Here is a 24,136-nt window from a genome sequence, read left to right as displayed (position 1 = left end):
CGTGGAAATAAAAAGAACAACTTTTCAATTCCATACAAAGCAAAGGAGCTTCGGAGATCAAATTCAAATCCCCAGTAGCATCAATTTTTATGCCCTACAAATGACCCCACCCCCCCCCCCAAACACAAAGGCCACACAGTACAGACACTTAAGGGAACAGTGAGGTCTTTGTGCTCTGGGAACAGAGAGATGGAGTAAGCGCGTGAAACTATAACCTCCGAATTCCTTTCATCTGGATCCACATCTGCAGCATCCATTGCTGCAGCAGACACACATTAATCAGGACGCGGTGAGCAGGTAGACACAACCTACCCACAGTGCAGAGCAGCAGCAGCACACAGCACACCACAATGGACACCACAATGGCCAGTTCGCTTCCACCAAGCTGAACTTTGGCGATGGTGTGATGGAAGTTACCCACTTCTACCTAAAAATAGAAAAAACACACATGAAACTGTGGAAATATTTTCGCTTCTTCTCCAATGATTCTCAACATACGTTTGACCTCCCGGAGTACAGCTCGACATATAACTTATATAGTATATTTCTCAACATACAAACATGGAATGTATCTTTGCAGGGGTGAAATTTGCTGGAAAAATAAGTTGCTCCATAAAGAGTTACACTGTAAATATAATATTATCTCTTATAAGAAATGCACGACATTTTAATATTACTCTGAAATCATTGTGTAAAGAGCAATAAAAATCATCTAAATCACATGGAAAACAGAGCTTTTCTTCTTCGGGGGTTATATCATTAAACTCACATTACATGTCACAACATTGATATAGCACATTATATTATAGGAGATCACGGTTTCAACACGAGAGTTATACGATCACTGGACAACATGAACTATGGAAACGTGCCAAATACATAAAGATAAGATTTCAGTGGTCCAGGAGGCCCATTTAAAATAACCCAGTTATGAGATCATTCTGGAAAAATTACTGTGAGTGGCAGTGAAGAGAATTATAGCAGTCAAAGGGAGAGGGAATAAAGGCATGGACTTCTTCCAGTATGCATCTGCTAATAACCTCCCTGGATACTTGAAGTCAAACAAAAGTTTCTCTTATTTTTTTCTTCAAAGTTCAGCAGTCTACTATTGAAATCAGCTGTCACAATCAGGTGCTTAATTGTGATCAGATAAAAGAGAAAATGTAATTTAGGAGAAGACAGAGGACAGACGTTTACTATTATCCTGTTAAGAACTTTTGAAAGGCGCACAGCGTACACAGCATGGACAGTTATTAATGGGAACACAAGTGCTGGCATGCATGCCACAAATGCACAGGCACATGATTTTTTTTTTGTTTGTTTCGGGGACACAGGTGTATGCACAGAAACTAAATTACACACTGCAGGTTTTTGAAAAATGGGCTCTCGCTGCAGGAGCCACCCGGCTCATAGTAACCTAGATGTGACAAGAAAAGATGTTCTGCTTTCTGATTAGTCAGCAGGGTCTCTGTGGTTCCACCACACATCTTTCCCTTTCCTTCCTCATTCCAAACATACTTCATAGGAAAGAGCTCCAGATAAAAAGCCTCCAATCCTCAGACCAAATCCTTCTTAGACTGGTCTTACTCCGAGGGGGAAATTGGCTCACTAGTTTCCCTCCTTCATATTCCTTCCTTCTAATCCCTGCTTTCTCTTTCTGGCCCGAGTACTTATTTACACAGGCCAGTAAGAGACGCCCCTGTTCCAGGGACTGCATGGTGTAATGGAGGGGTAAATGCCATTGTTCCATGTTCCTGTTTCGCTCTGCTTACTCACATTCACTTCTGCATCTCAGCTCCATTCCGGTACCAAGCAAAACGCTGCCATGTAAGAATGCATTGGCGACTGATACACAGCAAAGAAACACAAATGGCTAAAAGCCGTGCAAATAGTTTGATGTGCGATCATTTCCAAATGTGGCAAAGAAATTTAATCATCTTCACCGCTCGCACGCCAGCAGCTCACCCATTTGTGTTATGACATCTCATTTGACCCTTGCCCTGGCTTTATGGCCCCTGTGTTTATTGTCAGACGTCCCAAGAGAAGGACCAGGATGGGTGGACAGCTATGAGGGTGAGTCACAGGTGGAGAGAGAGAGAGAGAGAGAGAGGGTGGAATGTGGGGACTCAGGTAAAAGAGCTTTCCTTCTATTTCTGTGTCAAAGTGGGGAAAAGGTTCTTGCAGCGCAACACAACCGTCAGAGACAGTAACATATGTTTCTGAGCTATTTCTGCAAACTGCTCAGAGCCAGGCTGCATGTTTAAATATAGATGAATGCTCCCCCTCCTAATAAAACCCTGTCAAAAAGACCAGATTGGACATGAACAGATGGAAAAAAACAAAGTGGAGAGAGGAATGAAGAGCGTCTTGCAGAATGTGAAACGATCAACCATGTCTCGATTGAGATTTTTTACATTTTGACGGCCAGGGCTCAGGGTTGGGTTCATCACTCAGACAGAAGGCGTGGGCTTTGGCGTGAGCAGAAAGAGTCTGCATGAAAAGAGTCATTGATAATAGAGAGACTAATGAGGGAACCTGGAATTTCCAAATGGTGAAAATACACTAGATTTCCCTCCACTCAGCCCCCTTCACGGGGCTGCATCACTGCCTCATCATCCAACAATAAAAAAAAAACATATTTAAGGTCATAGAACTTTTATTCCATCATGTCAGTCTGTATAGAAGTGAAGAAGGCGTTGTCAGGTTCTGCTATGTTCCCGTCCAATAAGTAAAATGTTGCATTACTTCTGAAGTGTTTTGTCTACAGAACAGGACGTTCTGATGCAGTCTTCATAAAAGACAAGAAAGGTCCCGTCTCTGTAGTTTCCCCGTCGTCTCCTCTCCAATTATTGATTTGATAAGAGTTAATTTAATCATGCAAGCATGAAGAGCTCTTCACATTTATAGAACGAGTCTGTTAAAAAGATCCACCAATCAATTAAATCAATTTCTGTATTTTTACGCTTGTAAATATATTTAAACGTGCGATATTAAGCCAACGACTTCCCCATAAAGGTATAAAACCACATCATAATGGCTCAATAATAAAACACAAAATGACACGCTACCTTTTTCTGTTCCACCCACATTTTCAATGCTTCCTACGACTCAGCGAATCTGAGGGTGCGGATGAGACAGACGAATGGACTCTGACTAAACGTTGGGGTTGATTAGTGGGTGACAGATGGGAAATATCTTTAATTATCCAGGTACTATCCGGTGACACATTTCAACTGGCGGATGAATGGGTGCTTTATTGTGATGTTGTAGATGCTTCCACACTTACTGTGACAGGCAGCTCTCTCTCACTGGAGCTCAGCAGCCCGTTGATGGTGCAGTGGAACAGCTGGTCATTATGGAAGCTGATGTTACAGGGGTAGGAACCAATCATGACAGAGTATTCATCCGGCAGCAGCTCCAGAATGTTCGGCCCTTTCTGTGGCAGATTGGAACAGAAACAGCCGTTAGCCGGTCAGTGGCCAGACACTGTGGGGTTAACAAACACATACGTGCAAGACTTGCTTTCGAATACACATAAAATACGAGCTGCTTGACACACAACTGTCACACAGTGAGCCAGCAGAAAGCTCATCCAGTTGGGGCTAGAGTTCATCTGAAAGCAGCAAACATTCCCGCTGCGTCTCTCACATCGCCAGGAAAGTCTCAACAAACAAACCTGCCGACAGTCATCCCTGCCTCTTCCCGAAATAACGTTCAGAGGGCTCGTTAGGATGAGCTGCGCGGCCTTCTAGTAGCTCCGTCCTTCTTTCATTCAAGATCTGCCTGTCACTTCTCAACTGGAGTTTGATTAAAGGGACATCCCACTGATTTTACACATGAAGCTCATTGCTTGTCAAACAGCGAACACACAGTTGTGCATTGTCTTCTGAGCAAACAAAGGGGGCTTTCTAAAGAAAGAAAAATACCAATGTCACAGTGATGACATCATGGTTATCTCAGCAATGGCTTGGTGACTACAGTCGCTTTTAAAGACACAGTGAAACTGCGTCCTGGGAATTCTGGGTTTTTGAGCTTGCGTCATACTGGAGACCAGGGTCGTCTTCGGCCGCCTGCGTTTTGGCCGAACTTCACCGGAATATGCTGTCGATTGTTCACGGTATTGACTTTAATAACTCTGATTATTCTTAGAAGTAGGTTTCGCAATCTCTCATGGATGTTATTCAACAATTTAGTGAATCGTTGAATTCAATTTTTAAATGATTTTCTACCATTTCCACTTAAAACCCTTTTTTTCTTGCTTTTTTTTTTACATTTTGCAGCATTCCTTGATGTCAGCAATTAACTTGGCATTATCATTAATGACAAAATTAGGGACGAAACAATGAAAATATGCTCCAATTTGGAAGCAACTGCAATTTGCACCAACAACAGCAGCAAACAGCAATTGAGCAAGTGTGTGTTTGCGTGTGTGTGTGTTTTTTTTAATCCCCAGTGTGCTTCCTTGTTTTGTTTACACCCTCAGGGTCCATCGTGTCCCGACTACAGGATGCCACCCCCTGAGTCTCTGTCAACAAATGCTTCCGAACCAAGATACAACACTCAGACACACACGCTCAGTGCAAATACACTGCAAAAAGCTTCATATTCAACACAATATGTTCACACTAAAACTTATTGGACCGTTACAATGAATTCTAAAGGCCCAAACACGATGGAAGCAAAACAAAATCCACCCACATTGCAGGTTCTCAATATAGGATCGCACTGACTAAAGTTTTTTTATAGGAACACAAAAGCGTTCGCTCTCCTGCATCTCCTCGCCAACAGAAGAATCCACTTCTCCAAAGACACCAGAAAATAACAGGCCAGTCACACTGTGTGGGTAGGACAGACTGAGGCGGCAATTCCTGCAGCCTCATATGATACGCACTAACACGTGTAGAGGAGGCTAAATCATGTGCACGTGTGCTTGTCGGCTTTTTTTAGCACGTCACAGACAGCAGGCTTTAAAGGTGATGCAGGCAGGGGTTGCAATCCACTGGGCCACGGGAACACGGAACATCCTACTGAGCCACTACTGCAACCCTCCCAATCAGACGCCCCGATAGACATCAACATGTTTCAGCCGGGACCTTTGATGTGCTTTACATGCGCCTCTGGCTCGTAGGAATATGAATATGAATAACGCAACATTCAGCTTTTTCTGCTGCTCACAGTGGGAGCAGTCGGTTTACCGGTGGGGCCTTAGGAGCCAAGAAACAAGCAACCTTTAGAACCATCACATGTTCTAGGCAGGATTAGAATATGCTTTTTTTTTTTTAAAGCTGACAAAATCCATTATTTTCTGTTTATGGCATTGTCATGTTTAAATGTGACTGCTCGTGAGAATGCCGGGTTTCTAGCCACATTAGCATCTTGGGCGCGGGGATGCATCGATTAGTCGCCAGGTCGATTCATCTCCTCAAAACGCCGCTGTAACAAAGCACCGGCAGCAGCCAGTGCAGCCGTGGTTCTGTTTTGTTAACAAAAGTTACATGTGAGAATGTGCACTTTTTTTTTGGGGGGGGGGGGGGGGGGATCTGGTTAAATGCTCATTATTTTAAGTTTCAAGCCTCCCTAACTTCATTATCTCTTCTCTTTTTTCTTTTTTTTAAAAACACAATGTGAAAAATTCTGACGCAATGACTTCTTAATCACAACCATGTAATGTATGAGCGTCATTCCTGAAAACCGTTCAGCCAGATTTGACAGACTGGCTTGAATTCTTTGCTCAGATGCGAGATGCTGCTGCACAAATGCGTTTAATCCGCATCATTACGGTCCAGTAACAGATAAATCTTTGTGTCATTTATCAGGAAACTGATCAGAACTTCCTGCGTCACTCACATTGATGATGAGGGTCAGCGGCTCCCCTGGATGGTGTTTAATCAGCTTCTCCTTGTTGGCGGTGAAGAACTGAGGGTCCTCCACATATTCCAACTGGAAGCGAGCTTTATGAGGCAACTCCTCCTCTTCCTCAGTCTCACTGTCGATGGAGGAAGGGCCGTCCCCCCTGTAGAGCAATTCATTTAGGAAGAACAGCACTGAGGTGTGCTGGGACTGGCCCGACGCGTGGGATGGGCAGGTGATCACGGAGGTGGAGACGACTGTGCAGCGCTGAGAAGGACCAAAGACAAGGAAGCTTTAAAGAGATTCCTTTTTCATTCACCGCTACCCTAATGAATGAAAATAACATGTTGGGAAATTCCCTCTCTATTTGCTTTCAAGATAAGAGGTGGATGAGAAAATATATTTTTTTTAGGAAAGGGTGAAATGATGTCTGTCAAATAGAAATCCTAAAATTAAATAATAAGAATATTCCTGAGCCCATATCCTGGCTGATAAAGGTCAAAAACATTCCCAATGTATAATATATGTAATTTGTTATTGTTGCCATTATACCTAAAATAAGTAGTAGTAAAAAATAAGTATTATATACTAGTAAATAATAAATACATGCATTGATTTACAGATGGTGTCGATTTTTTATAAAAAATAAAAAATAAACTACTGTAAAAACCTAGAAACCTGTTGTCAGGCTCGCTGACTACTCTATGAATGGTAATGTAGTTTCCTGAGGGTTGCTTGCGGGTCTGTGTTTTGGCTGCGTGCAGTGACTTCCTGACTGCGGTTGGTGTTGTTTACTTTTGTTTCTACTGGATGGAGACAGAGGAGCTGCTTCCTTCAGATGAACTAAACAGACAGACACCGGTAGCGACTTTCGCCATCCCTGTAATAATACCAATAAAGTGTTTCCCAGCATGCCAAACTGGTCCCGTTTGTTTCATTAGATTTAATTATGAATCCCCACAGTCGTGATTATGCAAAGAAAGTATTTTCTTACATCATAAAAGAAGCAACAGCTAGTTACTCACTGTTTTTCCAATTCCCTGCACTTGCATGGTGGCGCTTTGCACTAAATCGAAACCCTGCCCTGTGACTGTGATGGTCCTGCCACCGCTGTGAGACACACACACACACACACAGAGAGAGAGAGTCTCAGCTCAGCTATGGAAAACAGGTCTCAAATATATGCAGGAATGCAAATAAGACAAGAGAGAAACAGCAAATACATAATAATGCAAATCTGTTTTTTACTGCTTTAAAACTCTGCACACTTCATCAAAGACATGCCGCTGCCCGATCAAACACAAGCTGCGCCATTTTTAGCACAATCTGGAGAAAACGCTGCACACCAAGAGGAGATCAGAGCCCTGATGGAGGGAGACTGTCATCCGGCGTTTAGATTTTATGCTTGTGGTGCATTCACGGCACCCTACGTACCTCAGGTAGCTGTTTTTGGGGCGGATGGAGCTGATGGTGGGGTTCTTCTCATAGGTGTACATTGCACTAAGGTCGTCACTTTGACAAGGAAGGTTTTCAAACTCCACACACACTGCAACTGAGTTGGTGTGTGCCTGCAAAGCTGGAGGCATGGTGCACTCAATGGTTTCGTCTGTTTTCCTAGAAAAAGACAAACATAGCAAAACCGCACATCTGTGATTCCTTCAAGTGCCAAAACTAAAATATGAAGGTTGCGAGCTTCTGTATATTTATTGCGCTTTGACAGATTTTTAAATAACACCTGCATGCATTTGAAAAGATGCAGTACTCACTCTGTGATGACGCATTCCAGCGTGCTGTTGACCATCACTCTGACCTGAGAGCCGATGTCCAGGTGTTCCCCTCTGATGGACACTCTGGTTCCTCCGGCACGGGAGCCCTTCCTCGGCTCCATAGACAGCAGCTTCGGGACCTCATTGTGGACGGGAGATGAAGCACATGACTAGCAAGACATCAGATTTATGACTTCAAATCTGATTCTGTCACCGGAAAAAGCCGGGGCCTGCTCATATTGTGTTTTCTGTTCTGTGATAGTTATCTTGACATCAAATGAAAGCTTGACTCATCCTTTGAGGTACGAATACCGTGTCTTTACGGATCGGCTGAGACAGCTGCTGACTAACGGAGTGCATGAGTGGAGAAAACTGTGAAGGCAGCCTGTGGTGTGGAGCCAACAGGCCTTTGGGCCTTAAGTTTGTAGGGCAGCTATACTGCAGGTAACAGGCAATAATGTTTATGCATACGCATTGGAAAAACGGCGAGGCATATACGGTATGTACCGGTAAATGAAAATACATACACATAAAGAAATAAGGGCTCCTCGGGCAAAACGAGTATCTGCATCCAGCCCGACAGCTTCCAGCATCAGCATTCCTGTTCTTTCCAAACTTTCTATCCCTGTCATCACCCCCCCCCCCCCCCCTCCCATCCTTACTGACAGGATTCACTTCCTGGAGGAAGTGGAGGAGTGGAGGAGGCCCATTGTGCGTTTGTATATCGGAGTGGGTGTAAGAGGGCAGATGTTTCCGTCTAAAGACTCAAGGAAGGAGATGCAGTAGAGACACGCATCCTGGCTCCAGAACTATTTTCCCTTTCTCCCACAATTTTCCCAGACCACACTACAGTTAAGAAAAAGCCCCTCTCACATGAAGCATCCTGGCGTCTGATAAGCAAGCCAGAGGAGTTCCATAAACAGCCCAGCATCGTGTTTATTTTTCTAGATTTTCTTCATCCTCATGTATCGTGGAGGGATTCGAGATCTGGACAATTTCCCTGTGGGATGATTCACTAGCAAGCAAAGAAATACAAAGGGCTTGCACGGGTATTTCCATTTGCTAAATGCTCTAATCCAATGGGCTGCTTTTGTGGGTTGAGGTCCATTAACACAATGCTGGCTATGGCTAGCTGTCTGAAATCGGAGCAAGAGCGATGGGACGTTCCAACAATCGCCATACTTGTTTTTGCTGGCGGCAAGCGCATGATGACAATGGCGCTTAGTTGGAGCACAGATGAATGTTTGAAGATTCCCACACACTGAATTCCTCAGAACCATAAAACGCATCTGCTAACGCTCAACACACTTGGGGAGGATTTCCCAGTGGATAATAAGGAACAAGAGCGCGAAGAAGAAGAAGACGAATGTGTGCAGGGAAGAGACAGAAAAGAAAGCAAAGATCAGCAGAAGGGCAAAAGTCTGGAGAATACTCACTAAATATGAGAATGTCTCCTTTGACGCCCCCGTCCCGCTCTGATCCACGTCCACATGGACAATGTCCGTCCTGTCATGTGCAGCCCGCCCAGTGATGCACACCAGCCTGGAGAATTTAAAAGAGCATTACTTTTTAGTTTTCAAACCATCATCGGTGACACTTCAAATAAAAATAAATAAATAAACACCCCCCCAAAAATAATAATAATCGATAATCAATCCATTTCCTTCCACTTTTCTGCTTTGCGAGTCACGGGAGTTGCTGGATGCTATCCCAGCATGCTATGGGCGAGAGGCAGGGTACACCTCGGTCGCATCGCCAGCACATTGCGGGGCCACACGGAGACAGACAACCGCTCACGCGCGCACACACTCATACACTGTGGACAATTTGGAGTCAACTGGAGGTGGGAGGAAACCGGAGAACCCGGAGACAACCCACGCGGACACGGGGAGAACATGCAAACTCTGCACAGACAGGATTGGAACCTGGTACCTTCTTACCGTGAGGCGATAGCGCTAACCACTACGCCACTGTGCCGCCACATAGTACATAGTAAATATTTGTGTGAATATTGTTAGAAAATAACAATATTTCATAATTTTATTCGTATACACAATGTATAAAAGATACACGGATGGGAAAGATATTTTGATCATGACAGCGAAACAAAGGCTCATAATTAAACATGAAGAATGGCAGTTATTACATTTACAAATAGAATCCAACAAAGCCAGGAGATATCAGGTGTAAAGTTCACAGCTCCTCAGCTCCAGATCCGCTGTCTAAGTGAGATTAAGGGGGGGGGGGGAGGGGGGGGCTGAGTCTTGTTCTCTCACTCCTGGCTGTGATTAAGCCTTGTATCATCAGATCACCCTCTCAGGGACGCCTCATATTAATGACAGTCTTGTACTGAAGCAGTGGGAGCTACTGTCCTGGGGATAAATATACTGGGGTGTAGGCTAACCTTTATTACCTCATGCAGCTGCCCCCCCCCCCCCTCCAGCTTGGTCCCCTGTTGGTTTGTTTAGCCAGGTGCTGCACAGCTCTTTCAGAATATTCTAAAATATAATAAAGTACCACTGATTTGTCAAAGGCAGGGCCCGTATCTCTCCTCGTTAATCACAAGTGCAGCAGCGGGAGCATGGGGGCAGAGGTGCAAGCCTTTTGATGAGAAATCATCAGACCAAATCCTCTGACGAAATAGAACAAATGAAACGAAACGTGATTATTCCCCCGATTGAAGGCAAAGGGAAATAAGACGGGTTTGCTTCAGGCTGAGCTGATTGCAGGCTAGGAATCAAGCTGCTATCTCGACAATACATCGCATTACATGATATCTGCTGCTGAACAATGAAGATGCGGTTTATTTTCTCTCAAATGACATAAAACCAATGTTCCCCGAGGGCTACAGACAAAGGTATAAAATCAGCCTGTAGCATGTCGGGGTTTACTGAGATAAACGCAACAACACACACACAGAATGCAGCTTAGATCGTTTAAACAGATAAAAGAAAAGAGGTGGCGTTTTAGCGTAGCTTTTAGCTATTCTTCAATTATTCTTTTTCTTTATAGACCATTATTTTTTAAATTGTTATGACTGATGACTTCTGTAATTAAATCATTTCCCAGGTCTTATAAATATATAAAGTATTTCTATTCTATTCTTAAAAATACTTGTAATTTTTTTTATGAATCATCAAAAAGCATCACAAAAGTAAATAGTTTGAACCATCTTAGCGAGCGCTAAGTCAAAGGAGAGAGCCCAGACTGACCTCGCTCAGATATTATGGTTTTTGGAGGCTGATATTTTGGCTCGTCTTGAAGATCTCTGCTCATTTCCCTTGGCTGAACAATCAGGATCAACAAGTTCTGTGTTTGGACGCAAGCATCCACCGACTGGCTAAATGGACGAGCCTCATATTGAAATGATGGCGGGGGCAGCATGGAGGCAGAAACCCAGAGCGTTGCTCCAGTAAATGAGGTGTGTGAGACCGACTGCACCTTGAATTAAAGTGTTGACACTGACTGAGAGGCGTACGGTCTCTGCAGTGCTGCATGTTTTACTTTTGACACGCAGATGTGAACTTTCACCTCTGACACCTGGTTCAACAGCCCTTGTAAATGAGATCTCATGTGCAGGTGTGTGTGTGTATGGCATTTCTGCAAGAGCGCATTTGAATTTTGGATCTTCTGAGAATAGTTTTGAGGAGGAGGGTAATTTTAAACACTCCTCACAACTGCACCTTCATGAGTAGCGTGTTAATGGATTTATATTTTGGGCTTCCAAAAGGTTTATTATAAAGGTAAATAATTGTTACATATTTATATTGAATAAGATCTATGTTAATATGAGATCAAATTCAGTCAAATCCGTAGGAGTCCCCAGCAGGATATAAATGATATATAAATATAATGTATGCAGCATGGTGGCACAGTGGATAGCCCTGTTGCCTTACATGCTTTCTGTGAGGCGTTTGCGTGTTCTCCCTGTGTCTGCGTTGGTGGTCTCTGGGTTCTCCGGCTTCCTCCCACTGCCAAAAACGTGCAACAGGTCCAGGTCATTATTATAAATGAGAACCAGGTCTCAATTAACTTACCTGGCTAAATAAAGGCTAGATAAACAAATTAAAAACAATAATTTGCGTGCAAATCAAATGTACTGATGTTGTCAGATGGACTGGTGCGGGTAACAGCCAGGCCCAAGAGCCAATGGGAGATGACGATGAGATGAGAACACCCCGGGAATGAAATGTGATTTGCTGTTTTTGATGCCTGGTTTTTAAGGAATATGTCAGGCAGCTGCAGTGACAGGTAAGACCCCCCCCCCCTCCCCCCGGCCCACCCTCAAACCGGTCTTAATACAATGATAGGCTTCAGTGGAGCAAGACCAGATAAACAGTTCCATTCAAGGCGCATCACAGATACTGAATGGAAGTTTGGATGTGAGTGGAGAGTTGCTGACTTTCAATGGGCTCTGTTATAGTTGTGTCAAAGCAGGGTCCTGCTGTCTCCATGGTGACCATGTGATGGTCCCTGAGCTACAAAGGAACAGCGACATTTAATCATTTAAAATGAGAACTGTGCTGCATAATAATATTTGTGAGAATTAGCCTCATGAATATACGAAAACGAAACCATGTCGGGAAGGTTTGTGTTTTATTGTGTGATTGTTGGAGGACATTGGTTCTACTAGATATTTATTTGTGAGAGAAAGTTAGGTAACTGAATGGAACTAACATTAAACAACATTTTTGGAACGCTTTGTTCACATCACCAGGCTAAAGCCATTCATTTCCGATTGTTGGCCTTAATGTGGGACAAACCACTTTCATATGCGGCCCAAGATTAGATGTGACATGAAAGATTGGATGTCTTGTGGCAATTTGCATGTACATATTAGTGTGGTAATAGCAACGTAATAAAGTCTGATCCGCTCATGATTCAGCTGTCCTCCAGAGCTAATTGTCATACTTACATTTTGTACAAATTATTCAATTTCAGTTTAAATACGTGGGTTTTCTCACACGTATGACATTTTATTGTTGGCGACGCCGACGACTCGCGCAAACATCAACATTCCATGTTGAAAGCCAGTCTTCAGCACCAACTGACACTTCCTCACGCGGTTTAAATGTATTACCGGTATATATGCCACTGCAGTTCTTTCTGAAGCCACAATATACTAGACACAACAAACATTTCTCACATATACAATAAAGAAGTGGTGTTCATTTTGAATTAATTATAGCAATTAATCAGTGTCCATATTATGATTATTATAAAAAGAGAGCCCTTCATTATTTCCTGTTTTTTTTTATTGCATATCATTTGAGTGACAGCCAGAGCCATCGACCCCCCTGAATGTAATAAATCAAGTAGAACTCATTGTACAGAGTGATCTCGATAGGAGATAATATAAAATGGAATTTAATAAGTAAAAGATAATGAAAATCAACATTCAGTCTCGCTTGATATCAGCTTACATGAGCGAGTTTAGTGTTGCTGCAATACTAACGTTGTAGCACTTACTCCACAGAGACGGTGTAAAGCTCAGGCAGGAGAATGCATGACACATCTCCGATAGAAACCTTTACTCCTCCGGCCCGCCGGCCCAGGTTCCTGCCTTGTACTGTCAGCAGGGTGCCTCCTTCCACAGGACCCCTCAGGGGAAAGACCTGACAAAGACACAGTGGAGTAATGAACAGGGAGAAGGAAAGGGCCCAGAACCCTTGTAATACATGCAATAAATTAGAGCTCATAAGTAGATTACCCCTCTAAAAATATTACACTTAATGACGGATGATAATGAACGGGACAGAAATATGAAAAAAAAGGGATGCCATCTCGGATGTTGACGTGGAGCCTGTCTCGCTGAGCGATAAGGACAAGTGGCCCTTGTAAGTGCTCTTCTGCTGGAGACTGAGGCCTAATATAATAGACACACAATTTAGGTGTGTAACACACAAAGCAGACTCTTAACTGTGCCAGGCTCAGACTCTTCAGCCGCTAATCCTCCACAGCACATGCAAATAAAGCGCAGGCTAAGAGCCCCCTTCACATCCCACAAGAGAGAGAGAGAGAGAGAGAGAGAGAAGGGGCTGGAGATCACAGCAGAAAGGTGGATGAGTGGGGAGGCAATTTATGGAATTGAGTGCTGAGAGAGTGAACAGGGGAATTAATACACAGTGCTACTCCTTTCATCTGTTTTCCTGTGCCTGCTATGTGACACAGTCCCATTTCTGCTGTTGTTCAGAGGCATAATTGGATGCTTCATGTCAGCCCTCATGTCTGGACCTTTAACTGTCCACTCAGGGGGCAGCAGAAAGAAAAGGAGAGGCCGTCGCCTCCTCGATGGCTGTGGAGACACAGCTTCAGAGATCGCATCGCTCGCCGCTAAGACGCGAGCAATCTTCCCACCATATTACCAGTGTGGCGTAGCTCACGCCGCGGCTCACAGGCTTTCCAGACTGACCCCTCCCTGGCCGAGCTAAGGTCAGTGTGACCCCCCCCCCACCTCTGTGTTATTAGCCCGGCTCCAGCGCTATCAGAAACTGAGTCTAAGAATGAAAACAGCACTTCTGTTTGGTCTGGGTGAGGCGGTGAGAGTTGGCGCCGCATTAAGAAAATGTGAAGCTCACAAGAGTGACAGCACAGAAAAACAAATCATATATTTCCCTGCTAAAATGGGAGGAGGAGGAGGAGGAGGGTGGGGGGGCAGTTAAATAAAGACAGAGTTTATTGCTTTTAATATCTTGTGAAAGCAAGCTGTTGGAAATCAAGCCGCTGCTTACAGTATTCCTGTGTGATCAACGCCACAGGAAATAATGCAAATGTTTTTGCGGCTATATTAAGCAAGCTTCTCTTCGGGGCTGAGCAGTGAGCAGAGTTATTTATGATCACCGTGCGTCTTGCAGCACCTCGCGTGTCTCTGTGGTGCCGTTGAGCATTGACATCAACGTCAGCTGGCATGCCGCTCATTTACACCTCTTACAAGTCCTGATTTACGGCACAAACTCCGCCAGGCCTCGGGAGAGATCGGGCGGCGTGATTGTGTCGCTGCACCAAATGGCATCCAGGCACGCTGGATGGCTATTAAACATATCCGGAGCGTAAATTATTCCGAAAACTTGAATTCACCTCAAGGAAATTCCGCATGTATTACGCATGCTGATATGCAGCCTGTATGAGATAAACGACCCGGCTGATAAAGTCCATTTCTACTTTGAATGGGGCACAATGAGGCCACGGCTTTCATCTTCACATCCTCACCCCGTTTCTTTAGCATCGCGCTAATCAAGAAGGACACGAGGACAAAAACAGGAAAAGGTTCCTCACTATGCTGTACCATTCTCCGCCCTCTCTCTGTCCATCCTCTCAGAAAACATTTACGTCTCACCCGGAATCCTCTGTTCTCGCGTTCCTTTCATGTCGGGCATATACTTTGTTTGACGGTTCCTGTTTTTGGAAGTGCTCCTAATCAATGTTTTTTTTTTAAAACAGTGAACTAACCCACACGTGAGAATAAAGCGCCTGCAGGGGAAATAAATGTCTCGGTTGTCTCGCGTCACTACATTGAAGGGGGAGACATTTTCTTTTCACATTTAGGCGGCGAAAGGCAAAGTTGAAGACATAACGAAATCCTGAGCAGAAAGAACTAATACTAATACTAATACTTTATTAATCTGTCCCTCGGAGGGCAATTTGGTTTACAGCAGTTTGAACTGCTGCTGGTCGCAGCGTGCGCATGCGCCCGGGCAATGCGGGTGAAGTGTCTTGCCTAAGGACACAACGACAGTGTACACATGCGCCTGAGCCGGGGATCGAACCGCCAACCTCTCGGTCGTAGGATGACCCTCTCAACCACTGCACCACTGTCGCCCACAGTGGTGCACATTTGATTATCTTAGCTTCACACGCGCTCACTCTGACAAAGAGCCGTGTGAATGATGAGCGAAAGCTAAGAGCGCTTCCTCTTTAAGCCACAGTGCTCGGATTCAAAACTCCCATGGCTTTTTTTGGGGAACGCATGGCTGCCAAAGCATTGCATCACACAACCACAGCCCCCACCCCACGAGAATGCCGGTGGGACTGTTTGCGGGGGTGTGTGTGAGAAAGCGGTGCAACAATAGCCTCCTCATTCATACGGCATCTCAGCTCAGTCACACCAGAAGTCTCCGTGAGTTGCACCCCCCCCACAATCTGCTGACAGCTACGAAGAATGAGGGATAATCGTGGTGAGCGTCTTCAATATGGCCTATTTGGGCCACGCTGACACGCAGCATGCAGTCAGGGCGAGTGAACGAGTGTCTGTACGTGCGCCCGCCGGCTTTGTTCTACTTGCTTATTCTCCTGGGCCGAGCGGGTTTTATCTACAGGAAGTTCAGGCCGGCTGGGTCTCATGTGAGCCGTGCTTCCCTGGACCGCCTGATAGAACATTCAGTAGCAACACAAAGGGCCACGAGGACACCTCTAAACACGTTCCCATTACAGTCGGGCAAACAACTGTGTGTGATCATGCAAATGAGCTCCATAAACTGTTTGGAGAAAGGACCCGATGGTAAACGGCGGCGATGCTTTCGACATGACCAAAGTCGGATCCCGTGTAAGATAAACACTTTTCAATTCTTCTGTGGTTTTGCTCTTAGGTTTGGTCTGAACCCCTCGCGGCTCATTTTCAGTCTCAGTGGCTTTCTTCACAAAGATTTCTAAACATGGACTGATCCAACGTTTACACATATCCTCCACTGACATGGGACAGCGGGCGTGTTCCCATGCCCTCCCGAGCGACTGCAGATCAACACCCCCTCCGGCTGTGTCTGGTTAAGTGTTCATGTTATTACTGAGGGAACTATTTTAATCAAACGCGCCCCCCCCCCCCCCCCCCGTCAGCTGACTCTGGACAGACTGGGTATGGGGCCGCCACTCGATGTAAGCAACCCATGATTTTCCATTTTGTGTCCGAGCACCTGGAGGCTGGGGATGGAGGCTGGGGATGGAGGCTGGGGATGGAGGGGGGGGGCGGGGATGAATACAAACATTTACAGCAAACACTGATGGATGTTTAACTTGCAGTCTTACCTTATGGATCTCAGGGGCCGGGCATTGATTGACGATGGGTTGGCAGTCATCCCTCGGCCTGCAGCTGTTTTCACACCAGCCGCAGAGGTGGCCCTGATCTTCCCGGCCCCAGCACTGGGAACAGTCCGAACTACCCACTTTGCAGTTGTATACCTCCACTAGAGGAATACGGGAGCACAAGGAGATGGAGAGGCAATCATTATTAGAGTACCAATACAGCATTTCTGAACTGTGTTTTCCGTGTCTGGTTAGCATGTACCGGTAATACAGAGTCCTAAATCTCTCTTAAAAGGCTCATGTGAACCATATGGGCTTGAGCATCTGCAGGGTGATGCATTCAGGCTATAAATATGAATCAGAAAAAAAGAGAACTGGTGGAGTGGAGGAAACAAAGCCAACGAGGAACAGAACAATACACTCATATTCCACTATGCCCCCCCCCCCCCCCCCCCCCGCACTGCATGTGCGTCTGTGCATGCATTTGTGCGCATATTAGCGTCTGCCTGCATGTGAGTGATAAAGCATGTGTCGTTTAAAAATTTGATGACTCGGCATGTTATGAAAAGACCATCCTGTCCGTGAACAGAGAGTTTGGCGGGGGCCCAGGGCTGTTGTTCACATGGCGGGTACATAGACGACCAACAGCACATCTGGGAAAAGGATAAGCTCGGATTGGCTTTTAGCTGCGCTGCAGACAACATGCCAAGTTTAACAACATACAATACATGCTACTTTTCATCATTTCAGCATCATCAAATTGAATTTGTAACAAGGTGATTGCCTGGCAACAGCATTGTTAGCACTTAAAAATTGCAGTTCTTTCTATTCTATGGTTATTATATATAATTAGACAGTAGCAGAATATGACATTATCGCAAATTACTAGTCACTGGAAAATTATGAGTTTTACTTCACATTAAAAAAATGAAAAGGTGTAAGGCAGTCTAACCTTGTCCTTCACAGTAATTCTTTTTTTCCCTCCCTATGGGATTAATTAAATCCACAAATCTCATCAGAAAACATTTGTGTGAAACACATTCTGGGAGGTACGGTGTCAGCTAAGCCGTGTTTGTTCTTTTTGTGAGAGACTAATTGCATAGTAGATACAGGAATAATCGCGTTGTCTCACCTCTCATTGGCTGGGGGGTGTCGACAAATACGTCCTCACGGCGACCACGAAAGAATCTCCTCCTCCTCAGGTTGAGATGGTAAATCTGAGTCCTCTGATTGGTGGACAGCTGCATGGGCAGAACAGTAGAGATAAAAATAAAACAGGCTGCAAGCTCAATTGTAATCCGCGTGAATTGTATTGTCATTTTGCTTCCACATGCATTTACTCCCACTTGCTGTTGCTCGAGATAATAACGGGTTCTTGCTCAACTTCTAAACAAGGGTTTGGAATAATTGCAACAAAAACAACTTGCAAACCAGGTTTAAACCTAGAATCAGCGCAGGCACCGAGAGTGAGCGCACAACAACTGCAGCAGAGTTTGACTAATCTTTTTTTTGTTTTACTTGGAAAATGGACCCACTAGTTATTTCAGGTAGGTCATTGTCTGCACTTACTGTTACTCCACTGCACTTGACAATCGAGCTGTTCACCCATGAGGCCTCATAACGCTGCTCCGTCCCAAAGTCACACTCCAGCTCCTCTCCCTGTTGTGAAAGCCACTCATTTTAAAACAGGCACTATTTTCGACAAAAGCAAGCAAGGCAACAAAGACAAAATGTTACTCTTAGAATGAGGTAATCATCTAAAATAATGGATTTAGAGAATAATGTGTTCGCTCGTATTTTATTCCAAAATAATGCCAGGAAACTGAAATAACCCATGTAATTGTTGCTGCTCGGAAAGGAGGAATTCATATTCATAAACATCTGGACTCCCACACCTCTGCAAGTCATCTGGGAGTCACGGTAATGAATATGAATTCATTTGCTAAATCTGAGCCCTGCATTTAAATGAGCCAAGAAATTTGAAGGCAAGACCATAAAGAAGCCATGACAGCTAAGAGCAGTGATGGATAAATACTTACTAAAGTAGAGGAGCTCATTGTCTATAAATATAACCGGCTTACATTCGACTTCTTTGATCTTTCTCTCCAGGAAGATTTTGACACCAAAGAGGCTAGATTTTTTTTTTATGGGGGGGGGGGGATCTGGCAGATCCTTTTTTTTATGGGAAAAACAAAATAACAGACGTTGAAATGTTCCCTTGACTTATGTTCAGTCGGCTGTTTATCAGTTTAGATCCAAACAATTTATTTAAGGCTTACACACAAAAAAAGAGAAATGTGGGAAACTGTAGTCACCACAGATTCCATGCGAGTCTGAGTGATGGAAACGTCCAAACCTGAGTGACACCAAACGCTGATGCTGAATTGACCTTCCGACAAGACAACAGCGTTATTCAAAGATTTTGTAAAACACTTTGATAATGATGCGCTAGCATGAAGAGCAAACAATCGCCAGGCATCAGTGAGGAGGTATGTGACTCAATGTCTGTCACCATAGCAACACACAAGGCAAGGGCTTGAGAGGCCCGGCTGAGGTTATGCGTGTGACTGGCCACGCCTGGCAACCACGCAGCACTGGAATTTCGAGAAGATGCCTGCTGTGTCCTCGTCAGTGATGCGGGTTAAGGTTCTGGTTCACTCAGTGCAGATTAAGAATGAGATTAGGAGCCTTAAGAACCAACTTTAGCATGAACAAGGCAGACGTAAAAGCCGACTGTCTCAATCCGACCGCACGCTGTACCTCCTGCTGACTAAGACACAGCTCAGCTTGTCCGTTCGATACCAGATGCAAGGTGAGCTGAGCAGCGAGCAACATAAGCATAAAGACACTCGCTCGTTACTCTTCTTCATTTTTGTCATCCAAAGTCAAATTTTTGCTCGTTCAACTGCGGCCCGAATCACAGCACACAAATGCCCGCCGGTGTTTAACTCAGCTTGAAGCAAACTCGCCATATGCTTGTGTTTTAGCCCAATCATTTTCTCAACATGCTTTTTGGATTAAGACCAAGCTTCGTGGTTGGAGGTCGTCTGTCGTACCTCGTGGATGTTGATGAGGGATAAATTGAAGTCCTGGGCCATTCCTGAAGGGGATGGAGGAACCTCCGAGGCAACCAAGCTGGGGCAGGAAACGGCATTCTGAGGCGGGGTGGGGTGCAGAGACAGGAAGTGACAGAGGGTTAAAGAAAACAATGGCTCTCCTTCACACATCCGCAAACCCAAAATACCTGTCCTGTTTATCTGGAGGAGGAGGAAATGAGGGGGTAAAAGTCTCGCTCTGAGGGAAACAACAATAGCTACAGAGACGATGAGCGATTAGAAAAGCAGACGGACCGGACACCGGCAGAGCAGGAGAAAACCCACCTCCTCCTCTGCGTAAGACCTACGTCATGAAGACTTCTTCAAATAATCTGAAGGGAATAACCAGAAAGGAGCCACAGGATAGTCGAATAGAATCACCGGCTGACCGGGGGTGGGGGGGTTAATCTTGATGTTGTCCGAGGCACAGAAAAAAATGAGTGGAAACGGAGGAGCTGCCATTTCTTTCTTTTTCTTAGCTTTTATTTATTTATTGATTTTAGCTCTTATTATTTTCTAAGTTTCACAGCGCCTGTACTGTTACCATTTAAATAATAATTCTAAATCACTCTTCCCCATGCTGAGGTCTCAAGCAAAGCTGCCAAAAGAACAACTTTCGAGGAGGTCTAAGGAGCATTAAAATGGCACATTACCCTGTAAAGAGTCTGTAAAACCAGAACCGCCAGAGGTTTTATAGCCCCGTTCAACATTTCATCATACTTCAGTCGAGACTTGAACCCTCACAATGAATAAGTGCCCTGGACCAGCCCGTCTGGATCCCGGATCATGTCTGATGCTGGACTAAGTGGGATCCTAACCCTCAGTGGTCTGAGGTCACGCCGGCATGACCCCCAACCAGAAACCAAACCCTAACCCTGCTATTATATACCACAGGGATTAACGTACAAATGTATCTTTAAAATATAGAACCCAAAAACACGCTGACTAAGGTTTAGGCACCACGCCACAGACAGTTAATATCATGTCCATGTTTGCTGGATGGATTAGCAGGAGGAGAATTGGGGTTACTCACTTCAATCAGGTCGTGCTTTGACTCATCTTTGTTGGCGACACATAGGTGGTTCTCCTGGTCCCAGTAACACTTCCATCTGGTGCTCAGGCAGCTCAGGCATCTGTTACAGGTCGACACAAATACATGGAGAGCGTTCGCAAATCACATTCATCCAAATCGGAGCCGTTTCCTCCCGCTGATCCGTCCTCGACACATCCTGATTTCTAGTGTCGTCTAATGGCAGGAATGATTAGCTTTAGTACAAGGAGGTAAGGATTAGTCAGTGGAACAAACACGTTCATTCCACGGTTACAGCGCAGCAAAGACATCAAACTGGGCCCAATGTGCAGCATTGAAACGAAACACTTCTCTATAAACACTCTGACTAAAGTCTGATAAATGATGCTGTGCATGTGAGCACAGTCTCCTGTTAGTTCTCTCTATCATTATGACTGTTTGACAACCCAAACGAGGCCGTTTTGGCAAGCAGGATCCAACGGCAGCTTCTAGACTCCACGCCGTTTCCTGCATCAGGAACGACAGCATCGGCACGCTTCCTTCAGACACTCGCACTGGGAGCGATCACGGATCTCAGTGTGTGAAGCGAGGCCTCTGTGGTCAGCACTCAGCTTCTCATTCGGAGGTTTAAAGCCTTGATACACATATTATGGTCACAGTCTTGTGATGTTTCTTAATTTTGATGAATGGCGTTAAAATTCCATTGAAATACCTAATTCTGTTCGCACATCGTTTCATCTGTGCTGTCGGCCTCTTGAAACTGAGTGATGCTCTTTCATTCTGCTGCTTCCTACAGTCCCACCGGTGACTCTGCTGCCACCGATACTTGCTTTACCTCCTTTATAGCTGATAATCACCCAAATAAATGCACCTTTTTTCCTCCTGATTGAGTAATGCTTGCTAAAACTGGTAGTGCTGAGCTGTTTAAGGAAATGATGCAGACTTCCGTTTTCCATTTTGTTGTTGTTTTAATGTTTATTTTTTAGCTATACCTTATCATTTAAACTAATACTACTGTGTACTATGCAACTTTTTTAAAAAGTAAACCAATCTAACTAGATTCATACACAATTACACTATATGTTTAATTTAAGGGATTTAGAGGTGTAAACGGCATAATACTGTTTCCCAGAATATTTGTTAGATTGAGCACATATAACATTTGTCAAAATAATATAACTTATATAAGGCAACAATTTCCTTGTATATTAAAAAAAACATTTTAATGCTTTTATAATTTAATCAATAAGAAATCCAATAGAGTCATATGCACACAGATGATAAATAGATACCAGACAGAATTATATAAATAAATCAGCGTTTGATCAGGACTCCAGGAAGACAACGATTGGGGATATTACAGACCCCTGATTTGTGTAACAGTTACAGCTATTCAACGAAACATGGCTGATTCACTGACAAACCGTTTTAGTAGTTTCACTTGAGTTTCCTTCTGAGCTTTTACTCCCTGGAATTCCCATCGCCCCCTTTGTTCTGATTGGGGTTATCTGCCCGCTAAAATGAGGCTACAAGTTTATGTTAGACATATACTTTGGAAGATTAAGGGCACTGTTTGGGGAATATGGATTTTACTGTATTGATCCTTGTAGAAACGTGTGTGTGCTTCCTGATAAGCTGTGTGTGTCACTACGTTGCCTCTGGGAAGAGACGGATTGTCCCGCACTAGGAACGATAGCGCCTCCACTGATAGCAGCACTCTGAGGGGTCTTTAGACTGTTGTGATTGGAGTGGGATGGGTGTAAAGCGATGCGGAAACATAATCGAACCATGTGTGTGTGTGTGTGTGTGTGTGTGTGTGTGTGTGTGTGTGTGTTCTGATTAGAAACAGACAGCTCCCTCGAGGCTCTTATCAGCTACAGCTTACGTTTCTGTCCTACTAAAACACCTACATGCCACCGCACACCTTCACAGATTGTTCATACACTCTCTCACTGCTTGACCCAACACCGTCAGCAATTACCCCGTGACACTACTGACACACACACACACACACACACACACACACACACACGCTAAATACACAGTCGGGCCGGGCTGTTAGGGTCTCAGTGGACGCAGCAGTTAAACACACATCCTCAATCACTCCTCTGTCAAAGAAAAACTCGTCCAGAAGAAAAGACTGGTTTGGGGGGGGGGAGCAACAAGAGAGAGGAACAAGAAAGAGAAAAAGAGACGTGCCAAGACCTGAGACAAGAAAAGCAAATAAGAGTGGAGAGACAGAGCGTGTGTGTTTGAGAGGGCAGGCGAGGTGGTCTTCCTACTGGGCTGTTTGCTGAGACTGGAATGCTGTCGTCTGGTTGTCATTAACACTCTGCTAAGCAACAAGTCTGCATGGATCATAGAACGGTCTAAAGACACCCTCTCACTTCTTCTCTTTACATCCTTCACACATGCACACACACAAACTTTAAAAACTTAGGGGTGCCAAGAATCGAAACGATTTAGCACAAAAATTAATACATTAACTCTTCAATTCCCAAAACACTTTATAGACAAAATGATTGATGATTTCAGAATTAAATGTTTGATTAATTGAAACAAAATAACATTATTATTATTTGGTTTACATACCCAGAGACACGATGCTAGCATTATCTCATCTTAATGGGTTTGTATCATTTCACTGTTCTCAGGTAATTAAAGCTCAAACTGGCTTAGCGTAGGATTTACAGTGCTCACTTTTTTTATACTACTAATTCCATTGTTTCTATTGTTTCTAAACTTTGCATCAATGTCTAAAAACACTCAAACATAATTTATTAAAGTTTAGATGGCTTGCAAAAAGATTTAGATTGTAGAAGTGCATGAATTCATAAATTGAATTTTATGGGCACTAATAGTATTGATAATAAATCCTTCTAAATCATCACTATTATCACTGAACACTTGTTGTGTTTGGAATGTTTGCGGGTAAATAGTTCTTATGAGTCCACTTGACACTCAACAAAATGCTAATAATAATAATAATAATAATAATCTCTCTCACTGCAAAGATCTGTGCACTGCACTATAGCGTAAAATAATAGTAATATTTTATTTTAATTTTAAAAAGCACAAAACAAAGAGACTTTACTAGAAGATTCCCCCGGAGAGAAGTGGCTCACGATGCTCTCAAGAAGGATGATACAATATAAAAAGAAACAGCTTGGAGTGATTAAAATCAGTTTGAGCATAGCAGCTCAACAGTGTGCAGCTCAACGCGCGTCCTGTGAGGACGGCTCCTTTCTCATTATCACTTTCAAAAAGAAAAAAAAGCCCATCATTTAATTTCACACTCCTGGACCTCTCGGAGGTCATGCGCACATACAGTGCCGTCACACACACACACGTGTATGTGCAACTGCTGCGTTTACACTCCA

The 24,136-nt window shown here is 44.2% G+C and overlaps 1 protein-coding gene across 1 annotated transcript in view; it reads right to left on the bottom strand.

Moving 5' to 3' along the window:
- plxnd1 (plexin D1) overlaps positions 1-24,136 on the bottom strand; it is a 51,505-nt gene that overhangs the window by 13,351 nt on the left and 14,018 nt on the right. The window contains exons 8-20 of the mRNA XM_068746238.1: positions 20,760-20,859; positions 19,688-19,786; positions 18,201-18,290; positions 17,764-17,872; positions 16,635-16,792; positions 13,086-13,231; positions 9,053-9,158; positions 7,617-7,756; positions 7,285-7,464; positions 6,876-6,960; positions 5,848-6,117; positions 3,287-3,436; positions 313-427 (exon numbers count right to left, since the gene is read on the bottom strand). Of these exons, the coding sequence (XP_068602339.1) occupies positions 313-427; positions 3,287-3,436; positions 5,848-6,117; positions 6,876-6,960; positions 7,285-7,464; positions 7,617-7,756; positions 9,053-9,158; positions 13,086-13,231; positions 16,635-16,792; positions 17,764-17,872; positions 18,201-18,290; positions 19,688-19,786; positions 20,760-20,859 (1,748 nt within the window). The remainder of the gene's footprint in view (positions 1-312; positions 428-3,286; positions 3,437-5,847; positions 6,118-6,875; positions 6,961-7,284; positions 7,465-7,616; positions 7,757-9,052; positions 9,159-13,085; positions 13,232-16,634; positions 16,793-17,763; positions 17,873-18,200; positions 18,291-19,687; positions 19,787-20,759; positions 20,860-24,136) is intronic.

Source organism: Brachionichthys hirsutus, chromosome 2, assembly GCF_040956055.1.
Source record: "Brachionichthys hirsutus isolate HB-005 chromosome 2, CSIRO-AGI_Bhir_v1, whole genome shotgun sequence".
In the NCBI taxonomy this organism is placed as follows: Eukaryota; Metazoa; Chordata; class Actinopteri; order Lophiiformes; family Brachionichthyidae; genus Brachionichthys; species Brachionichthys hirsutus.
Note: the sequence above shows the minus strand (reverse complement) of the source record. Positions and strands in the feature narration are given on the sequence as shown.